The 18,174-nt window shown below is 41.4% G+C and overlaps 2 protein-coding genes across 17 annotated transcripts in view; one reads left to right on the top strand and one right to left on the bottom strand.

Moving 5' to 3' along the window:
• Positions 1-18,174, bottom strand: part of GET1 (guided entry of tail-anchored proteins factor 1) — a 134,522-nt gene that overhangs the window by 75,664 nt on the left and 40,684 nt on the right. The gene's annotated exons all lie outside the window — the stretch shown is intronic.
• Positions 1-18,174, top strand: part of LCA5L (lebercilin LCA5 like) — a 45,741-nt gene that overhangs the window by 12,414 nt on the left and 15,153 nt on the right. For 4 of the 10 annotated variants that reach the window (XM_037984810.2, XM_037984806.2, XM_037984807.2 and 1 more), the window contains 5 exons: positions 6,177-6,261; positions 6,919-7,250; positions 7,517-7,663; positions 13,315-13,829; positions 16,001-16,138. In XM_037984810.2, the coding sequence (XP_037840738.2) occupies positions 6,929-7,250; positions 7,517-7,663; positions 13,315-13,829; positions 16,001-16,138 (1,122 nt within the window). In that variant the 5' untranslated portion in view covers positions 6,177-6,261; positions 6,919-6,928. Of the gene's footprint in view, positions 1-6,176; positions 6,262-6,918; positions 7,251-7,516; positions 7,664-13,314; positions 13,830-16,000; positions 16,139-18,174 lie in introns of those variants that run through there. The other 6 variants (XM_037984808.2, XM_007968262.3, XM_037984811.2 and 3 more) reach the window with 6 other exon arrangements.

Genomic DNA, 18,174 nt, shown 5'->3' with positions numbered 1-18,174 from the left:
AAAAACAAAACATATCTCTCTATATATATTTTATATATATGATGTGTATATATACACATATATGTACATGTGTATAAACATATGTATATATGTGTGTATCTGTATATATATGAAATACTTAGGCATAAATCTAACAAAAGTTGTAAAAAAGTTCTGCATTGAAAACAGCAGAGCACTGCTGAAATTAAAGAAGACCTAATAAATGGGAGGCATACCTTATTCCTGGGTTAGAATTCTCCATTTTGACAAAGTGTCAGTTCTCCCTAAATTTATATGTAGATTCAACACAGTTCCAGTCTCAATCCTATTAGGCATTTTTTTTTTTTTTTTTCAAGGAATTGACAAACTAACTCTAAAATTTACATAGAAATTCAAAGGAACTAAAATAGCCAAAACAACTTTGGAATGAAACAACAGAGATGGCAAACTAACACTACCTGATTTCAAGATTAGTTATAAAGCTACAGTAACCCTGTAATCGCAGCACTTTGGGAGGCCAAGGTGGGCAGATTGCTTGAGCTGAGGAGTTCAGGACTAGCCTGGGCAACATGGTGAAACTCTGTCTCTGCAGGAAAAAAAAAAAAAAAAAAAGCTGGGTGTGGTGGCACGAACCTGTAGTCCAGCTATGCGGGAGGCTGAGTTGGAGGTTGCAGTGAGCCAAGATCATGCCACTGCACTCCAGCCTGGGCAACAGAAGGAGACCCTGTCTCAAAAAAAAAAAAAAAAAGCTACAGTAACCAAAACAATGTGATATTGGTATAAAGCTAAGAGAAACAGGTCACTAGAACAGTATAGAGAGCACAGAAATAGATCAACATATGGATATCTGGGTTTTTACAGAGATGCAAAGGCAATTGAGTGGGAAAAGGAGAGTCTTTCCAACAAATAGTGCTGGAGCAATTGGATGTCCAAATACCAAAAAATGAATTTTTACCCATAATGAGTAACTCAAAATGGATTATAGACTTAAAGTAAAACTTCCAGAAGAAAGCAAGGAGGATATCTTTGTGACTTCAGGTCATGCAAAAATTTCTTAGATATAACACCAAAAGGATCATACTTTTTTTTTTTTGGAACAGTTTCTCCTTACCCAGGCTGGAGTGCAATGGCGCGCTCTCAGCTCACTGCAATCTCCGCCTCCCGGGTGCAAGCAATTCTCCTGCCTCAGCCTCCCGAGTAGCTGGGATTACAGGCACCCGCCACCACGCCCAGCTAATTTTCGTATTTTTTAGTAGAGATGGAGTTTCATCATGTTGGCCAGGCTGGTCACGAACTCCTGACCTCAGGCAATCCGCCCGCCTTCACCTCCCAAAGTGCTGGGATTACAGGCATGAGCCACCGCGCCCAGCCAGGATCATTCTTAAAAGAACAAATTGATAATTGGGCTTCACCAAAATTTTTAAAAAACATTTTTAAGAGAATGACAAATCACAGATGAGGAGAAAATGTTTGCAAAGCATGTATCTGATAAAGGACTTATATCCAGAATATTCACAGCAGTTTTACTTTTTTTTTTTTTTTTTTTTGAGACGGAGTCTCGCTCTGTCACCCAGGCTGGAGTGCAGTGGCCCGCTCTCTGCTCACTGCAAGCTCCGCCTCCCGGGTTCACGCAATTCTCCTGCCTCAGCCTCCCGAGCAGCTGGGACTACAGGCGCCCGCCATCTCGCCCGGCTTATTTTTTTGTATTTTTAGTAGAGACGGGGTTTCACCATGTTAGCCAGGATGGTCTCGATCTCCTGACCTCGTGATCCGCCCGTCTCGGCCTCCCAAAGTGCTGGGATTACAGGCTTGAGCCACCGCGCCCGGCCAGCAGTTTTACTTTTAATAGCCCAAAACTGGAAATAGCTGAAATGTCTGTGAACAGATGAATAAACAAATTATGGTTTATACATGCAATTGGAAACTACTCAGCAACTTAAAAAAAACAAATGAACTATCGATATTGATGCACGTAGTAACATGGATGAATCTCATAATAATGCTAAGTGAAAGAAGCAAACCAAATAAAAATACATACTGGATTATTCCATTTATATAAAACTCTACCAAATGCAAAATAGTTGATAGTGACAAAAAAACAGTGTTTGCCTGGGTTGGGAGTGAGGCGCAGGGAAGGATGAGAGGAATTACAATGGGGTGCTGGGAGGCTTTGGGAGATTATGTGGATGTGTTCACTGTCTTGATTGTGGTGATAGTTTCATGGAGATACACATTTCTAATCTTATCAAATGGTACTCTTATTAATTTTCTTTGAAACCTCAATAAAAGAGGGTTAAAAATAAAGAATTGTAGGCCGGGCACGGTGGCCTGTAATCCCAGCACTTTGGGAGGCCAAGGCGGGCGGATCACGAGGTCAGGAGATCAAGACCATCCTGGCTAACACAGTGAAACCCAGTCTCTACTAAAAATACCAAAAAAAAAAATTAGGCGTGGTGGCAGGCGCCTGTAGTCCCAGCTACTTGGGAAGCTGAGGCAGGAGAATCGCTTGAACCGGAAGGCGGAGGTTGCAGTGAACCAAGATCATGCCACTGCACTCCAGCCTGGGCGACAGAGCGAGACTCCATCTCAAAAAAAAAATTGTATCCCAAAGGCTTAGGAATCAGTTGTGTTAAATATATACGCTCAGTAAGCCAAATAAATTGACCTATTTGATACATTTTTTTAAATCTTCATTTTAAAATGTTAGTGAATCAGGTACAAAATTCATATACATGTTGATATCAGCTGATCCCAGTTTTTCTTATGACCTCTTTTTGTCAAAGACTATGCCATTAATATTAAGAACAATTGTCTATTTGTTGTAGCAAAAAGCATACTGAGTTTACCTAAAAGCTGATTTTAGTGACACTGACGTTAATAAGCGGTGATAAACACTGGGTCAGTCAGTCCATACACTGATCTTACAAGTTGTAAATATATTATTTCAAAAGAATATAGCATCTAAATATACTCTACAAAGCATTTATGACAACTTTTAAATTTAGTAAGCTCCCAAAAATTCAGTGTCTTAGGATATGGATTGAAATTATGATTTTTGATTTTCAGATATTTTTGCCTGTTTAATTATAAGACAAATCGGTGAACATAGCAATTAATCTGAAGTTGCTTATAGCTTTTTTTACATGAGACAGATTAGGTTATAGTAGTGATCAGTAGTAGAATTGATCGCTGCCTCATACTGTGTGTTTTAGAAATTTGACAAAAGCAAGTTGACAGTACATCCACTAGAAAATTCATGGCACGCCGGGCGTGCTGGCTCACGCCCGTAATCCCAACACGCTGGGAGGCCGAGGCAGGCGGAGCACAAGGTCAAGAAATCGAGACCATCCTGGCCAACATGGTGAAACCCTGTCTGTATTAAAAATACAAAAATTAGCTGGGTGTGGTGGTGCGCACCTGTAGTCCCAGCTACTTGGGAGGCTGAGGCAGGAGAATCGCTTGAACCCGGGAGGCGGAGGTTGCAGTGAACCAAGATCATGCCACTGCACTCCAGCCTGTCGTCAGAGCGAGACTCCATCTCAAAAAATAAAATAAAATAAATAAAATTGGTAGCAGTCATTTTCTACTCATTCATTCCACCAAAATAATAATAATAATAATTGTCTTTGTAGTAAGACTACTCTTTACCCATCCTGAGGAAACTAGATCCCTAACGTTAGGCTAGGCAAATTATTCAGCAGGAAAGATTGTGGATAATTTTGCTAATAAGGGATCTTCTCACTGAAATATTGAAAGATTTTTGATTTTGCAAGCATTTTTAAGAAGCTACAATTACTCCTAGCTATAAAGATCCTGCAAAATACAGAAGTCCGCTGGAGCCAGTAGGTAATGGAACGACTCAGCATCTACAGAGGCTTATGACTCGCACATCCATGTGGGGAGGGCGGTAATGCCTTCCAATCCACCACCTTTCTCACAGCTAAGTCTAGAAAGCCTTCATTAGGGGACATTTTAACCTGGTAGAATTGTTTTAGGAGCGAAGTTGTTTATAGTCTTGTTTATTCTTATGTGACTCTACAGGATTTCCATTTAAGAAATATTTTTTTTTTACCTGTTACATCAATTTTTATTAAACTAAGAGACTAAGATGGCTAGTCTTCTGCTTTATCAAACATGGGATAATCGAAGCTCACTTTAGTCTTCTGTGAGAGGCTTGCATTTTTTAAAGAAAAAAGGACAAGTCAGGAGAGGGACAATTGCAAATGTCGTTTTTCAGGGATTTTCATTGGTTTACAGAAATAACAGTGATTGGCGATTAGATTGCTGTTTGAACCACAGGGTATGAGCTGTGGTGTCCAGCATATGGCATTGTTAGGTTAATTTATAGCTATTGGTGGTGTCAGTCAGAGCCCAGGGAGCAAGCAGCTTAGAAATGATTACTTAGCTCAGCTGGGGGGATAGGGGGACGTGACTGCTGTCTCATTCCAATGCCTCTTTGGGCCTGATCATTTAAAGGGGGTTGCATTCCTCAGATAAGCTTCTTTTCTTTCTCAACCCTAGGGGATTGGTGGTATCACTCACATTTTACAGATGGACAAGAGCACTTAAGTGACAGGCAGACCCAAGTTCAAACCCAAACCTGTCTGCCTTCAAATTGCCCATCACCTTCTACTCCATCACACTCCCTCCCACGACTGTAGCTTGACAATTTGTGAATGTAACATGAAAAACACTCTTGAATTAAGCCTTTATTCAAAATTGCCTGCATAAGACCACTTGTTGAAGGAGTGTTCTAAAGTAAGGAAGAAGGAGGGAATTTTTATAGAGCTTTAGCAGGAGAAGTCAGCTGAAGTCTAGCTTGAGTCAGAAACAACTGGCCAAAAAAAAAAAACAAAAACAAAAACAAATTATTCTTGCCAATTAGCAACCATTGTTTGAGCCATTTGGATTTATCAAGATAGGTGAGGAAGAAATTAGGGACTGAGGTCATGAGCCAGAGGGCAGGGAGGAACAGCTCCTGGGGACAAGGAGAGGCAAGGCTGTGAGGGCTACACTGGAGCATTTGTAGTCCTTCAGGATCCCCTACACCAACATCTGGGATTCTTCTTTTTTTGAGAGAGAGAGAGTTGGCCCTGTCACCCAGGCTAGAATGCAGTGGCGCAATCACAGCTCACTGCAACCTCTGCCTCCTGGACTCAAGCAATCCAACCTCAGCCTCCCAAGTAGCTGGGACTACAGGTGTGCACCACCATGCCCCGCTAATTTTTGTATTTGTTTTGTAGAGACAGGGTTTCGCCATGTTGCCCAGGCTGGTCCTGAACTTCTGAGTTCAAGCTGTCCACCCGCCTCAGCCTCCCAAAGTGCTGGTATTTCAGATGTGAGCCACAATACCAGGCCTGGATTCTTCTTTTTTTTTTTTTTTTTTTTTTTTTGAGACGGAGTCTCGCTCTGTCGCCCAGGCTGGAGTGTAGTGGCCGGATCTCAGCTCACTGCAAGCTCCGCCTCCCGGGTTCACGCCATTCTCCTGCCTCAGCCTCCCGAGTAGCTGGGACTACAGGCGCCAGCCACCTCGCCCAGCTAGTTTTTTGTATTTTTAAAGTAGAGATGGGGTTTCACCGTGTTAGCCAGGATGGTCTCGATCTCCTGACCTCGTGATCCGCCCGTCTCGGCCTCCCAAAGTGCTGGGATTACAGGCTTGAGCCACCGCGCCCGGCCCGGATTCTTCTTAATCTAGATGTAAAGGTTCACAAAGAAGGATCTGCTTCTGCCCACCACTACACAGCAGAATGTGTCTGGAAAGAGAAATTCTTTGCCTTAGGATTGTGTCATGCTCCCACCAATGTGTTGTTGCAGTCATGATGCTTAATGAAAAAAGCACTGCCCCTGGAGCTGGAAAACACGGACAGTCTCTGAACTTTTAACCTGTCTGAACCTATTCCCTCTAGGTGGCTGAAATGAGGTGATGTGAAGCAGTTTGTACAAAGTAAGAGCACTAGTTAGATATTAAGTATAATGCTAATATTAATTATTACTAAGATCATTTGGACTAAGATTTCTTGTAGTGAGGAGATTGTGGACTGCCTGATATATTTCATCAGAAGAGAAGGCTAGAGTTAAGCAGATGCATCAGAAAGCCGAAACACTTCCGAAAAAACCCTCTCAGTAGAGAAAGTGATATTAGATTCCTGTTGCAAAAGATCTAATGCCAGCTAAATTCTCTTTTGCTTTCTTGATAGAACAGGAGAATTGAGAATTAAATGGAAAGGTAATCCTTTTAAAGACCTCAGAAGATGGATCTGTTTGTTTCAATCTGCTTTTGAGGTAGGCTGCTATAAAAGAGATTCTTGTGGTGTTACTGTGCCTTCGTGCAGTAGCATAATAAAGAAAAGCAGAACCATCTGCTTTGTAACTAATGTTAATTTTATTAAGGGTGTAAATTTGGGGTCTTTCTTGTATTTGACTTTCTATTCCTTCCATTTTAAATTCTCACTTTAGACAATGAAAAGGGCTTATTGAAAGTATTCAAAGTTTGTGTCCATGGCTGAGCATGGTGGCTCATGCCTGTATCCCACCACTTTGTGAGACTGAGGTGGGAGGATCACTTGAGCCCAGGAGTTCAAGACCAGCCTGGGCAACATAGTGAGACTCCCATTTCTACCAAAAAATAATAAGTTAGCCAGGCGTGATGGCACACACTTGTAGTCACAGCTACTCCAGAGGCTGAGCTGAGAGGATCGCTTGAGCCCAGGAGGTCAAGGCTGCAGAAAGTCATGGTCACGCCACTGCACTCCAACCTAGGCAACAGAGTGAGACCTTGTCTTTAAAAAAGAAAAAAAAAAAAAAAATATATATATATATATATGTGTGTGTGTGTGTGTGTGTGTGTATAGATAGATAGATAAAAGCATAGGTTCATTTTAATGTCAATAAATATGAATTCAAAAATAATTTTATTAGGTTTTACTTTTCTTTTATTAGGTTGTTTGCTATGTCTTTGGCTGATCTAACAAAAACAAATATAGATGAGCATTTCTCCAGCGTGGCATTAGAAAACAATAGGAGATCTGCAGAATGCAAGAGAAGCCCAGGCACAGGCGATGTTTCACGGAACAGTAATGCTTCCGATAAGAGTGTTGATTATAGCAGATCTCAGTGCTCCTGTGGAAGTTTAAGTTCTCAGTATGATTATTCAGAAGACTTTCTCTGTGATTGTTCAGAAAAGGCCATTAACAGAAATTATTTAAAGCAGCCTGTGGTTAAAGAAAAGGAGAAGAAAAAGTACAATGTTTCTAAAATCTCCCAATCTAAAGGTAAGGAGTAAAATTTCCCAAGCAAGACCAAATTTCTGATCATAATGATGTTATTTTCCTGCACTAGTGTTTGAAATGGTTCATACTCAGTTTTATTGTTTTCCCATATTGTAAATGTGTATTACAGGCGAACTTTTCTAGAAGAAATTAGGAAATAGAGAAATTAAGAATAATTATAAAATAACAGAAAGGCTTCAAATGTAAAGCCTAGCCCCTGCATAGCTTACCCTACTGGAGCCTACTAGTGAGGTTAGTTCCGTTTTTAGTTAACAGGTGGCCTTGTTACAGAGTACCACAATATTTGGATTTCACTGGCTTCTTGCCTTTCATCTCAGCTGAAGAATCAGTGTTTGAATCGCCAGTGAAATGTGAATACCTGTCTCAACACCCCAAGAGGATGGTCTCCAAGTCCGGTGAGGCATATTGGCAAAGACCATCTTTTGAAATGGAGATGGTTCAAAAGGCTGTTAATAATGTCATTTCTTTGCAGATTTTACCAATTCTATCAGGTCCCAGCTGTCCAAATTGGAATTCACTTGTGCTATCTTTGATCTCCTTTCTTCCTCCTTCCCTGCCCAGACTGTAATTCCTTCCTCTCATTTTAGGCAATCTTGAGCTCATAAGTATTCCTGATATAGAAATAGCTGGAGCTCTTGTCCACATTGACCATCAGAGCACTTCAGTCAACAGGTGGACGATAAAGGGCCTGCTGTTTGGGGGGCACATCTGCCACTGTCATGTCCATACTGCATCTTGCATCCCCAACCTGCTGTTACCAGCTGTGTCCAGGACCCTCTGTGCCACTTCTGGAACACCCAGAATCTTCAGTTCCCCTGCTATAGGGCAGGGGTTCTTTATCTAAGACACATGTCTGTGAACCCCATGAAATTCTATGCATTTTTTTGTGTCTATGTGTGTTCGTAAACTTTTCTAGAAGGGCCTGTGCCTTTCACCAGAGTCTCAAAGGTTAAATGTTACTTTTCTAGAGAGGTGGGGGTCCTACCTCCACTGGCAAGGCCCAAGGCAGGAAATGAAAAGTCCGCTCCTTCTCTCATGCCTGGACTCCATCAAAAATGAACATCATGGTTAGATCCTACAAATACAGAATTCCTTCTCCACATTTGAAATTTACAAGTCTCCAAAAACCCAACATCTTTCATATCCTTGGCATCAAAGTTGATTTGGCAACAAAAACCTTATTTGAACTAACATGAAGCAGATCTTTACTTAGTTCACTTAGTGTGAAGAGTCATTATATTTCACTGTAAAAGTATAGTTTCTTTAAAGGGTGTTGTTCCAGACCCCATGAGAGAAATGTGGAAAATACCATATATGCACTCACCTTTAAAACCCCCCAAATTCTGCAACATACCAGTTCAAGGGTTTACAATAAGAGATCTTGAATCTATATACTACATTTTATATTGATCGTAAGCTTTTGTGGGATCATGCAAGAGGGCAGTTAGCATTTATGAAACTTTCTACAAGAGAGAAACTGCATTTCAAGTTCTAAGTACCTTATAATTTAGCTTTTTAAAGCTGATTCCTCATTTATTTATTCAACAAATGCTTATTGAGTTCTTTGTGCAAGATGCCTGTTTATAAATTGAGAACAACCTAAATTAATTCAGTTACTTCACAGGAGACCAGAATCCTAAATTCCATTATCCAGAAGAGTAAAAGGTTTACTCTTACTTGGGTGTCCTTTTGTATATTAATACTCTGAAATTCTTTTAAATAAATCTTGCGTGCATCTTTAACTCAGATTTTTATGTCCCAGGAAACCCTTGCCCAGCGTATGATGAACGTAAAATACTAATTGCAACCTCAAGCTTTGTCACAGAAAAATAAAGTATTTCCTCGTCTTTTTCTTTTATTCCCCAGTTCATGTTTTGCCAGTGTTTGCAGCAGCCGGTAATTTCTTCCACCCTGGTGTCATATAATTCTAACCCAAAGCGAAGAGTCTTAATGTTTTAGCCAGTACAGCCCCTTCTCCAGCAAATGTTCAATTAAAAGTAGCTCTCTGACCCTAAGGGCAGGTAATGCTGAATGAGGAACCACCAACAGAGATTCAGAATTCACCAAAGAACAGTAGTAACATCAGAGATTATTTTCAATTCCCATCTTAGAAAATTGATGAAAGCAAATTTTATGGCAGAAAGACATTTCATGGAGAAAATTACGAATATGAAATGAGGACTTCAATTTAATAGAATTTTTGCTTTGGTCAAACATTGGAAATTTACTTAACTCATTGTAAATAGCAAGCAATATAGTCATACAATTTGCTTTTCAAAGATTATCCTTCTTTTCTAGAAAATGTCTTTTCAGAACTCTTTCAGTTACGTATCCTGTTAAAATTGCTTCCTTGACAGATTTTCTTTGTCAATACAAAGCCAAAAACATGTCATGGTCATTCAAGACATTAGTATGCAAAAAAAAGTTAATTTACCACATCCAGATGCTTGGAACACCTTTTGCCCTGTTGTCCTTGGTCAGGTATAGGTGGACAACCTGAGGCAGTGTTGAAGAGACACCTTCTCTAGCAGGCTAACAATGGAAACTACCGAGAACAGGAAGGGGAAAGGCTCCTCCTTTGAACCTCTTCTTCACCCTGGTTCGTGGAGAAAATGAGTTCATCCTTTTTAGGGTAAAATATAGTGTGGACCCCCCAGTCCGTATGTCAGAAGCAGAGCTGGAGTGAAGGTGTGGGGGAGCACAGGGATAGAATGGGACAATGAGACCAAAGGGGACAATGACAGGAGAGGGAACTAGGATGAGGCCAGGCGGAAGAGGAGGAGGAAACAGCAGGGACTAAGGAGGACAAGAGAGCTTCTACAGTAAGGGTTTGAGGAGGAGGGGGCCTGGGAAGACAGGCTGGGAAGGAAGACAGGCCTGTTTGTGGGTGAAGTGAGCATGGGGACATTCTTAGAACTGTTCAGAAGAGCATACGTCATTATACATAATGTGCAGATGCCGTTTTGGCAACTATGGACTTAAATTTATGTTTGTGGTGAATTAAGTTAACTTGAGTGAATGTTTTAATTCAGTGGTTTAAAACTTAGTTGTCTTAAGAATAGTCATTCATTCAGCTAAATCTGCTTCTATTATTTGTGAAATGGGATTGAAATTATAAATTATACCATTCTTATGTGTGGGTTAGGATAATGAGATATACAATCGTTAAGGAATACACCCTATTCCAATTTTCCATAGCCTTTATAGTTACACAAGCATGTGTGATGGATACAGTATGAATTTGTTACATACCCCTCAAACGCAAGTGGTACACTGACCTTTCTGAAGCCAACAAACCTGGCTTGTCCTCCCCACCCACTCACGAGGGTAGACAGGAAATTCCATCTCAGACACGTTTGGGGAATGAGGGAATATGAGGGGGCAGGGATGTGGAAAGGGCCTTACACAAATAATATTGGGGGAGGAGCCTCTGCCTTTCATTTTTACCGCTTACGTGTTCCTTGTCCAAGCCACGTGATCTTTAAAAGGCCAGCCCCTCCCCTTTCCATAGCATCCATGCCCTCTGTGCACTTCTTGACTCCTGGGGCCTTGGCCAGAGCTCCTGTGGCCGTGGCGTTTAGTCCCTCGGCACCCTCTCATGCCTCTGCCCTCCCATCACTTGAGCATGGCATAAGGGGAATATAAGCCTCCAGTGCCCGTGGATCCCATCATCCATCCTTCTCGTCTCAGTGAAATCGCTATCTCCTCCAGGGTCAGAGCACCTAAGAGCTGGAAGACATCACAAGTTGGGGGTCAGGTTCAGTCATGCGGGCCATAGTGTAGAACATGGACAACCTTTGCTCAGTCTTTGCCCACCCCTATTTTAAACCAGCCTGCTCCATATGGCCTGGGTCTAGAGCTTCCCTAGCCAGTGCCCAGAGTATTAAAGTGTACGGCCTCAACAAAATCACAGACACCTCTTTGCAGGCCTTCTAGTAGATGTCCTAGAGGCTGGCCTGCTCTGCTTCCCACTTAGTGTGCTCAGAAGCCTATTCTAAAATACTCAATATTCAGCCATAGCCCCTACTGAACTGTGGGAAAATAAATACACTTGAAGGCATAATTGCAAAGATAGGCCACCAGTTACTGATGTGATACTGTGTTGTATAATCTATGAGTTCTTTCATAGTTATGATTCAAATGCTTTATCTCCAGAAAGCATGCTTTGGCTCTCTTAGTTCATTGTTTCTATCACAGGTAGAATTGCCTGTTCCCACCCAACACAGACAGTGGGCTCTGTCTCACCACTTCCTAGCTGTGTGCTCATTGACAAGGGACATCCCCAAGCTTCAGTGTGTTTATCTTTAAAATGGGATAATAGTACAGTGATTTACACATGTATTTAACATACTCAAATTCAATTATGTAAGCTTGGTGCTAAGTGTGATGTTTTTTAGAGACTTTTGCTTAAGACAGACCCCTGGGCCGGGCACGGTGGCTCACGCCTGTAATCCCAGCACTTTGGGAGGCCGAGGCGGGCAGATCACGAGGTCAGGAGATCGAGACCATCCTGGCTAACATAGTGAAACCCCGTTTCTACTAAAATACAAAAAAATTAGCCCTGCGCGGTGGCGGGCGTCTGTAGTCCCAGCTACTCGGGAGGCTGAGGCAGAATGGTGTGAACCTGGGAGGCGGAGCTTGCAGGGAGCCGAGATCGTGCCACTGCACTCCAGCCTGGGCGACAGAACGAGACTCCGTCTCAAAAAAAAAAAAAAGGTAGACTCCTGAACACATGCCAATTACTTCATTTGGTGCCCAGCCAAAGTAACAGGAAAAATTGACTGTGTTGGATTTATTCAGAGATGGAAAATCAGTATCTGTAAAAATAGATAGACTCTTATATAATTTGATGGCCTTTTGAGGGTCATTTTGAATATATAAGTTCTTTACATTGGGCTCTCATGTTACACTCTAATTACCCTTAACATGTTGAAAGGATTACATCAGATAATCTACAGAAAGCATTTAGTTTAATTTCTGACATATGATAAGCACTTAGTCAGCTATTATCATGGGGTTGGTTGGTTGGTTGGTTGGTTGGTTGGTTGGTTTTTGAGACAGAGTCTCACTTTGTCACCCAGGCTGGAATGCAGTGGTGCAATCATAGCTCACAGCAACCTCGAACTCCTGAGCTCAAGGGATCCTCCCACCAAGGCTTCCCGAGGAGCTAGGACTATAGGCATGTGCCACCAAGTTAGGCTACTTTTTAAAATTTTGTAGAGGCCAGGCACAGTGGCTCATGCCTGTAATCCCAGCACTTTGGGAGGCCGAGGAGGGTGGATCACTTGAGGGTCAGGAGTTCGAGATCACCCTGGCCAACATGGTGAAACTCCATCTCTACTAAAAATACAAAAATTACCTGGGCATGGTGGCAGACACCTGTAATCCTAGCTACTTGGGAGGCTAAGGCAGGAGAATCGCTTGAACTCCGGATGCAGAGGTTGCAGTGAGCCAAGGTTGCACCACTTCACTCCAGCCCGGGCAACAGAGGGAGACTCCGTCCCAAAAAAAAATAAAAATAAACATAAAAAATTGTGGTTTTTTTTAGAGACGGGATCTGACTCTGTTGATCAGGCTGGTCTCAAACTCCTGTCCTCAAGCAGTCCTCCTACTGCAGCCTCCTGAAGTGCAGAGATTACAGACATGAGCCTCTGCACCTGGCCTATTATCACAGTTTTTAGTCTAGCTGTTATAATAGAAATCTAAGTACAGATTTTAGAGTCAAAGAAGACCTGGTTTTCAATCCATTCTGTGTCACTTCGTAGCTATGTAACCTTGGACAAATGATGTAAAATCTCCAGCTATAAAATATATTACAACTGACATTGAATAATTGTATTAAATGAGATATTTATATGTAAACCACCTAGCCTAAAGCATGGATATTGATTAAATATTAGTTTTTTTCCCCTTCTAATTACACTTATGCTTGTGTGTATGTGTGTGGTGTGTGTGCAGGGGGGCGTGGGAGGGCAATTATGCATATGTGCATATTTGCATGTCTGTATATATTACTAGTAATAAACTGGATTATCTGCTTACACAGGCCAGAAGGAAATCTCAGTTGAAAAAAAGCACACCTGGAATGCATCACTCTTTAATTCTCAAATCCATATGATTGCCCAAAGAAGAGGTGCTATGGCTCGTCGAATACTCTCAGCAAGGCTTCATAAAATTAAAGGACTAAAAAATGAATTAGCTGATACGCATCATAAATTGGAAGCCATCCTCACAGAAAACCAATTTTTGAAACAACTTCAGCTTAGGCATTTGAAAGCTATAGGAAAATATGAGAATTCACAAAATAATCTACCTCAAATTATGGCTAAACATCAGAATGAAGTAAAAAATTTAAGGCAACTACTTAGGAAATCCCAGGAAAAGGAAAGAACGGTATCTAGGAAACTTAGAGAAACTGACAGCCAGTTACTGAAGACTAAAGATACCCTGCAGGCACTGCAGAAACTTTCTGAAGACAAAAACCTTGCAGAAAGGGAAGAACTCACTCATAAATTATCTATTATCACAACAAAAATGGAGGCAAATGACAAAAAAATACAGGTCTGTATTTCAGGAGCCCAGATAGTTTAAGATTTCGAAGTGAATAGAGAGAGGGTGTGAATTAATCATGGATGCGCCCCCTCTGTAACAAAGTGTTACTAACTGCTTCGCTTGGCGTGCTACACTAATTATTGTCTAAAAGAGGGCAGGGTTTGAAGGAAAAACAGAAGCAGCTCAAACTAGAAATGTTCATCTGTTGCAGTGCACAAGAGTTCACTCTGTGGCTAGGCTGGTTTATGTGGAAATGACCATTGCACAAGCATTCACTCTGTGGCTGGGCTGGTTTATCTGGACACGACCATTCTCTAAGAGAGTACAGCTACAGTGCTAAGGGACTTTTTCCCTGTGCTTTAAAGATTGCATTGTGTTACATGAAACCTCTCTTTGAAGTCAACCCTCTACCTTAACCTGTTGATTAAAAGGCTACTTCCCTAAAAACCTACTCAGTGCATCCGTTCAGTGCCTTTTGCATTCTCCCTCACCATTTTGGCCAGGCATTACCACACAAACATTTGTAGTTATTTTCAAAATAGCAATTTTTCCCAGATAATGTTCCTGGTAGTAGGGAAGGAAAAGGAATTAAAATAATTAAAGAGATGACTGGATTGATTTTCCTCAACGGTATATGGTTGTCAAAAGCCTGGGGATTACATTATAAGAGATGACTTGGGAGAAGGAATTGATATCATATTAAGAATTCTCCTGCATGTCTTACATTAGATAGTTTGAGTCTGTTTGGACATAAACATAAATGGAATTAATTTAGGGTTTAATTATTTAATATTTGATGCTGAAACACAAGTATTTTCTATGATCTTGAAGTAAGTAAATACCTGGTTCATTTCCTCCACGTTTTTATCTCAATTATTTCTTCCGTTGTTAAAATTCTCTATTTTCCAAAAAATTTTTTTCACATGAAATTGATATATGATCTACAGAAAATAATGAGCAACCTCATTTTTCACTCTTGTATACCAAAGTGATATTATTTGGCCTTTTAGGTAATATTGTATTCATCTTAGCATATGTCTGTCATGCAAAAGCAAATCTATTTTTATATATGTATCTAAATAGTTCATGTTTTTATATCCGTACATAAAACCAAAACAAATTCTATAACTATTTTCTTTGATACAAAAAGCACTTATCAAGTATGAGAAATTTCTGTTTGGTTGTAGGCATTTAGTGGAGGAAAACTGTTTTGTGAACCAAAATGTGTGACTTCTGTAACATTAATGTTTTAGGGAGTGGTATTTTTAGTGATTCTTTCCCCCTTTTAGCTTTCCATGTCTTTCACTTTTCCTGTCTGGGAAAGTACTTCTGTTATAATGGAGGAGGTCCTACTTTATGTTAAAACAAAAACAAATGGTCCTTTTGGTAAGCCTTCGTCAAGTCCAGATCTAACAGTTCTCAATAAAATAGTTCTCATTCCTGAGAGCAGATGAATATGTTTTAGATGGCTATTGAGTTAAATCAGTCATTTCATTGCCTAATAGTCCATCAGTGTGGATGGATGTGGTGGTTTGAGTCCCTTTTATAACATTCAGTTTCTGTTGTCTGGGAATGACCATCCATGATGTCTACTGATTTCCAGGATCTGGTCAGAATTGTTAAATCGGGTGGGTCACAGTGGCCTCACGCCTGTAATCCCAGCACTCTGGGAAGCCGAGGCGGACAGATCACTTGGGGCCAGGAGTTCAAGACCAGCCTGGCCAACACAGCAAAACCCCATCTCTACTAAAAAATACAAGAATTATCTGGGTGTGGTGGCGTGCACCTGTAAACCCAGCTACCCGGGAGGCTGAGGCAAGAGAATCACTTGAACCCAGGAGGTGGAGGTTGCAGTGAGCCGAGATCGCACCACTAAATTCCAGCCTGGGCAACAGAGTGAGACTCCAACTCAAAAACAAAAAAGAATTTTTAAATCAAATTTTAGAGTATGTAAAAAACAGGCTCAAAACGTGTGATATTTGTTATCTAGAGCTGGGATCTGGGATTTGGGGGCTTTCTTTTGGTTATACTTCATTCTAATATATGTCCCCCATATAAGCCATTCACTAAAATTGTATTGAAAATGTGCACTTTTTATAAATGTAGTTAGTTCCATGATAATTAAAGTTGTTAATATACTAATTTGGTTGCAGAATAGTTAAAATATATACTGTTTTCAGAGCTTGGAAAAACAACTGAGGTTGAACAGCAGAGCCTTTAGTCGGCAGCTGGCTATTGAGACTCGGAAGACTTTAGCAGCTCAAACAGCTACCAAGACTCTGCAGGTGGAAGTAAAACACCTTCAACAAAAACTTAAGGTATTTCTTTTAAAACAAAATATAAGAATGAAATTCTGTTTCCCGAAATATATGAGCTATTTATGCCTATTATATCTTTAAGTGATTTTGTATTATATATATATAAAAGTCTCCTCTCCCCTTTGCAGGGGGCCTGGGCCCCCATCCACAGTTCTGTTTATCTTTCTTTTTTTTTTTTTTTGAAATAGAGTCTTGCTCTGTCGCCCAGGCTGGAGTGCAGTGGCATGATCTCGGCTCACTGCAGCCTCTGCCTCCCAGGTTCAAGTGATTCTCTTATCTCAACCTCCTCAGTAGCTGGGACTACAGGCATGCGACACCACGCTTGGCTAATTTTTGTTATTTTTAGTAGAGATGGGCTTTTGCTATGTTGGCCAGGCTGGTCTTGAACTCCTGGGCTCAAGTGATCCGCCTGCCTTGGCCTCCCATAGTGCTGGGATTACAGGTGTGAGCCACTGCACCTGGCCTAAATTATGTAACTTCATTAATATCTTTCTCAGATATTTTCCCTACAATCATATGAACAGAGGATCTGCAATTATTAGAATGAGTTACAGCTTGGTGAATGTGTACTGTGATTAGAAAAATATAAAGTCTATTCATTAACAAGGCTTCTTGTTACCATTCTTTTTTTTTTTTTTGAGACGGAGTCTCGCTCTGTCGCCCAGGCTGGGGTGCAGTGGCCCGACCTCAGCTCACGGCAAGCTCCGCCTCCCAGGTTTATGCCATTCTCCTGCCTCAGCCTCCCGAGTAGCTGGGACTACAGGCGCCCGCCACCTCACCCGGCTAGTTTTTTGTATTTTTTTAGTAGAGACGGGGTTTCACCGTGTTCGCCAGGATGGTCTCCATCTCCTGACCTCGTGATCCGCCCGTCTCAGCCTCCCAAAGTGCTGGGATTACAGGCTGAGCCACCGCGCCCGGCAACCATTCTTATTTCATCACGTTAATATAGCATTTGTTAACATTTTAATGTTGGCCGGGCGCGGTGGCTCAAGCCTGTAATCCCAGCACTTTGGGAGGCCGAGACGGGCGGATCACGAGGTCAGGAGATCGAGACCAGCCTGGCTAACATGGTGAAACCCCGTCTCTACTAAAAAATACAAAAAAACTAGCCGGGCGAGGTGGCAGGCGCCTGTAGTCCCAGCTACTCGGGAGGCTGAGGCAGGAGAATGGCGTAAACCCGGGAGGCGGAGCTTGCAGTGAGCTGAGATCCGGCCACTGCACCCCAGCCTGGGCCACAGAGCCAGACTCAGACTCCCTCTCAAAAAAAAAAAAAAAAAATTTTAATGTAACTCAAAATTAATGTTTAAAAACATGTAATATTTAAGATAAATTTTAATGACATAAATTTATCTTAGTTTTACTTACAAATGTGTTTGAAAAACTGTCTTTTAAAAATATGTATACTGCTTTAAAAATAAGAATTTTAAAAAATATTTTGTCAGGCTTTTTGCTATTTTTCTGCCTTCAAGATTGGTAAAATGTCCAACAATTTAGATAAGATGCTTAAGAAATACTCAGTTTCAAGCCTCAACTAATAAATCTTAAGTTGGATTCTTTAAGACAAGGATCTTTAACTTTTTTTATTTTTTTATTTTTTTTATTTATTTATTTTTTTTTTTTTTTTTTTGAGACGGAGTCTTGCTCTGTCGCCCGGGCTGGAGTGCAGTGGCCGGATCTCAGCTCACTGCAAGCTCCGCCTCCCGGGTTTACGCCATTCTCCTGCCTCAGCCTCCCGACTAGCGGGGACTACAGGCGCCCGCCACCTCGCCCGGCTAGTTTTTTTTTGTGTGTTTTTAGTAGAGACGGGGTTTCACCGTGTTAGCCAGGATGGTCTCGATCTCCTGACCTCGTGATCCGCCCGTCTCGGCCTCCCAAAGTGCTGGGATTACAGGCTTGAGCCACCGCGCCCGGCAACTTTTTTTATTTTTAAGAAAGGCAAAAATGAGCTCCTTTAGGCCTCTTTTACAAGAGCACTAATCCCATTCACAAGGATTCTGCCCTTGTGACCTAATCACCTCCCAAAAGGCCCAGGTCAT

This window comes from Chlorocebus sabaeus, chromosome 2 (assembly GCF_047675955.1).
Source record: "Chlorocebus sabaeus isolate Y175 chromosome 2, mChlSab1.0.hap1, whole genome shotgun sequence".
Classification (NCBI taxonomy): Eukaryota; Metazoa; Chordata; class Mammalia; order Primates; family Cercopithecidae; genus Chlorocebus; species Chlorocebus sabaeus.
This window is presented reverse-complemented; position numbering and strand designations above follow the sequence as displayed.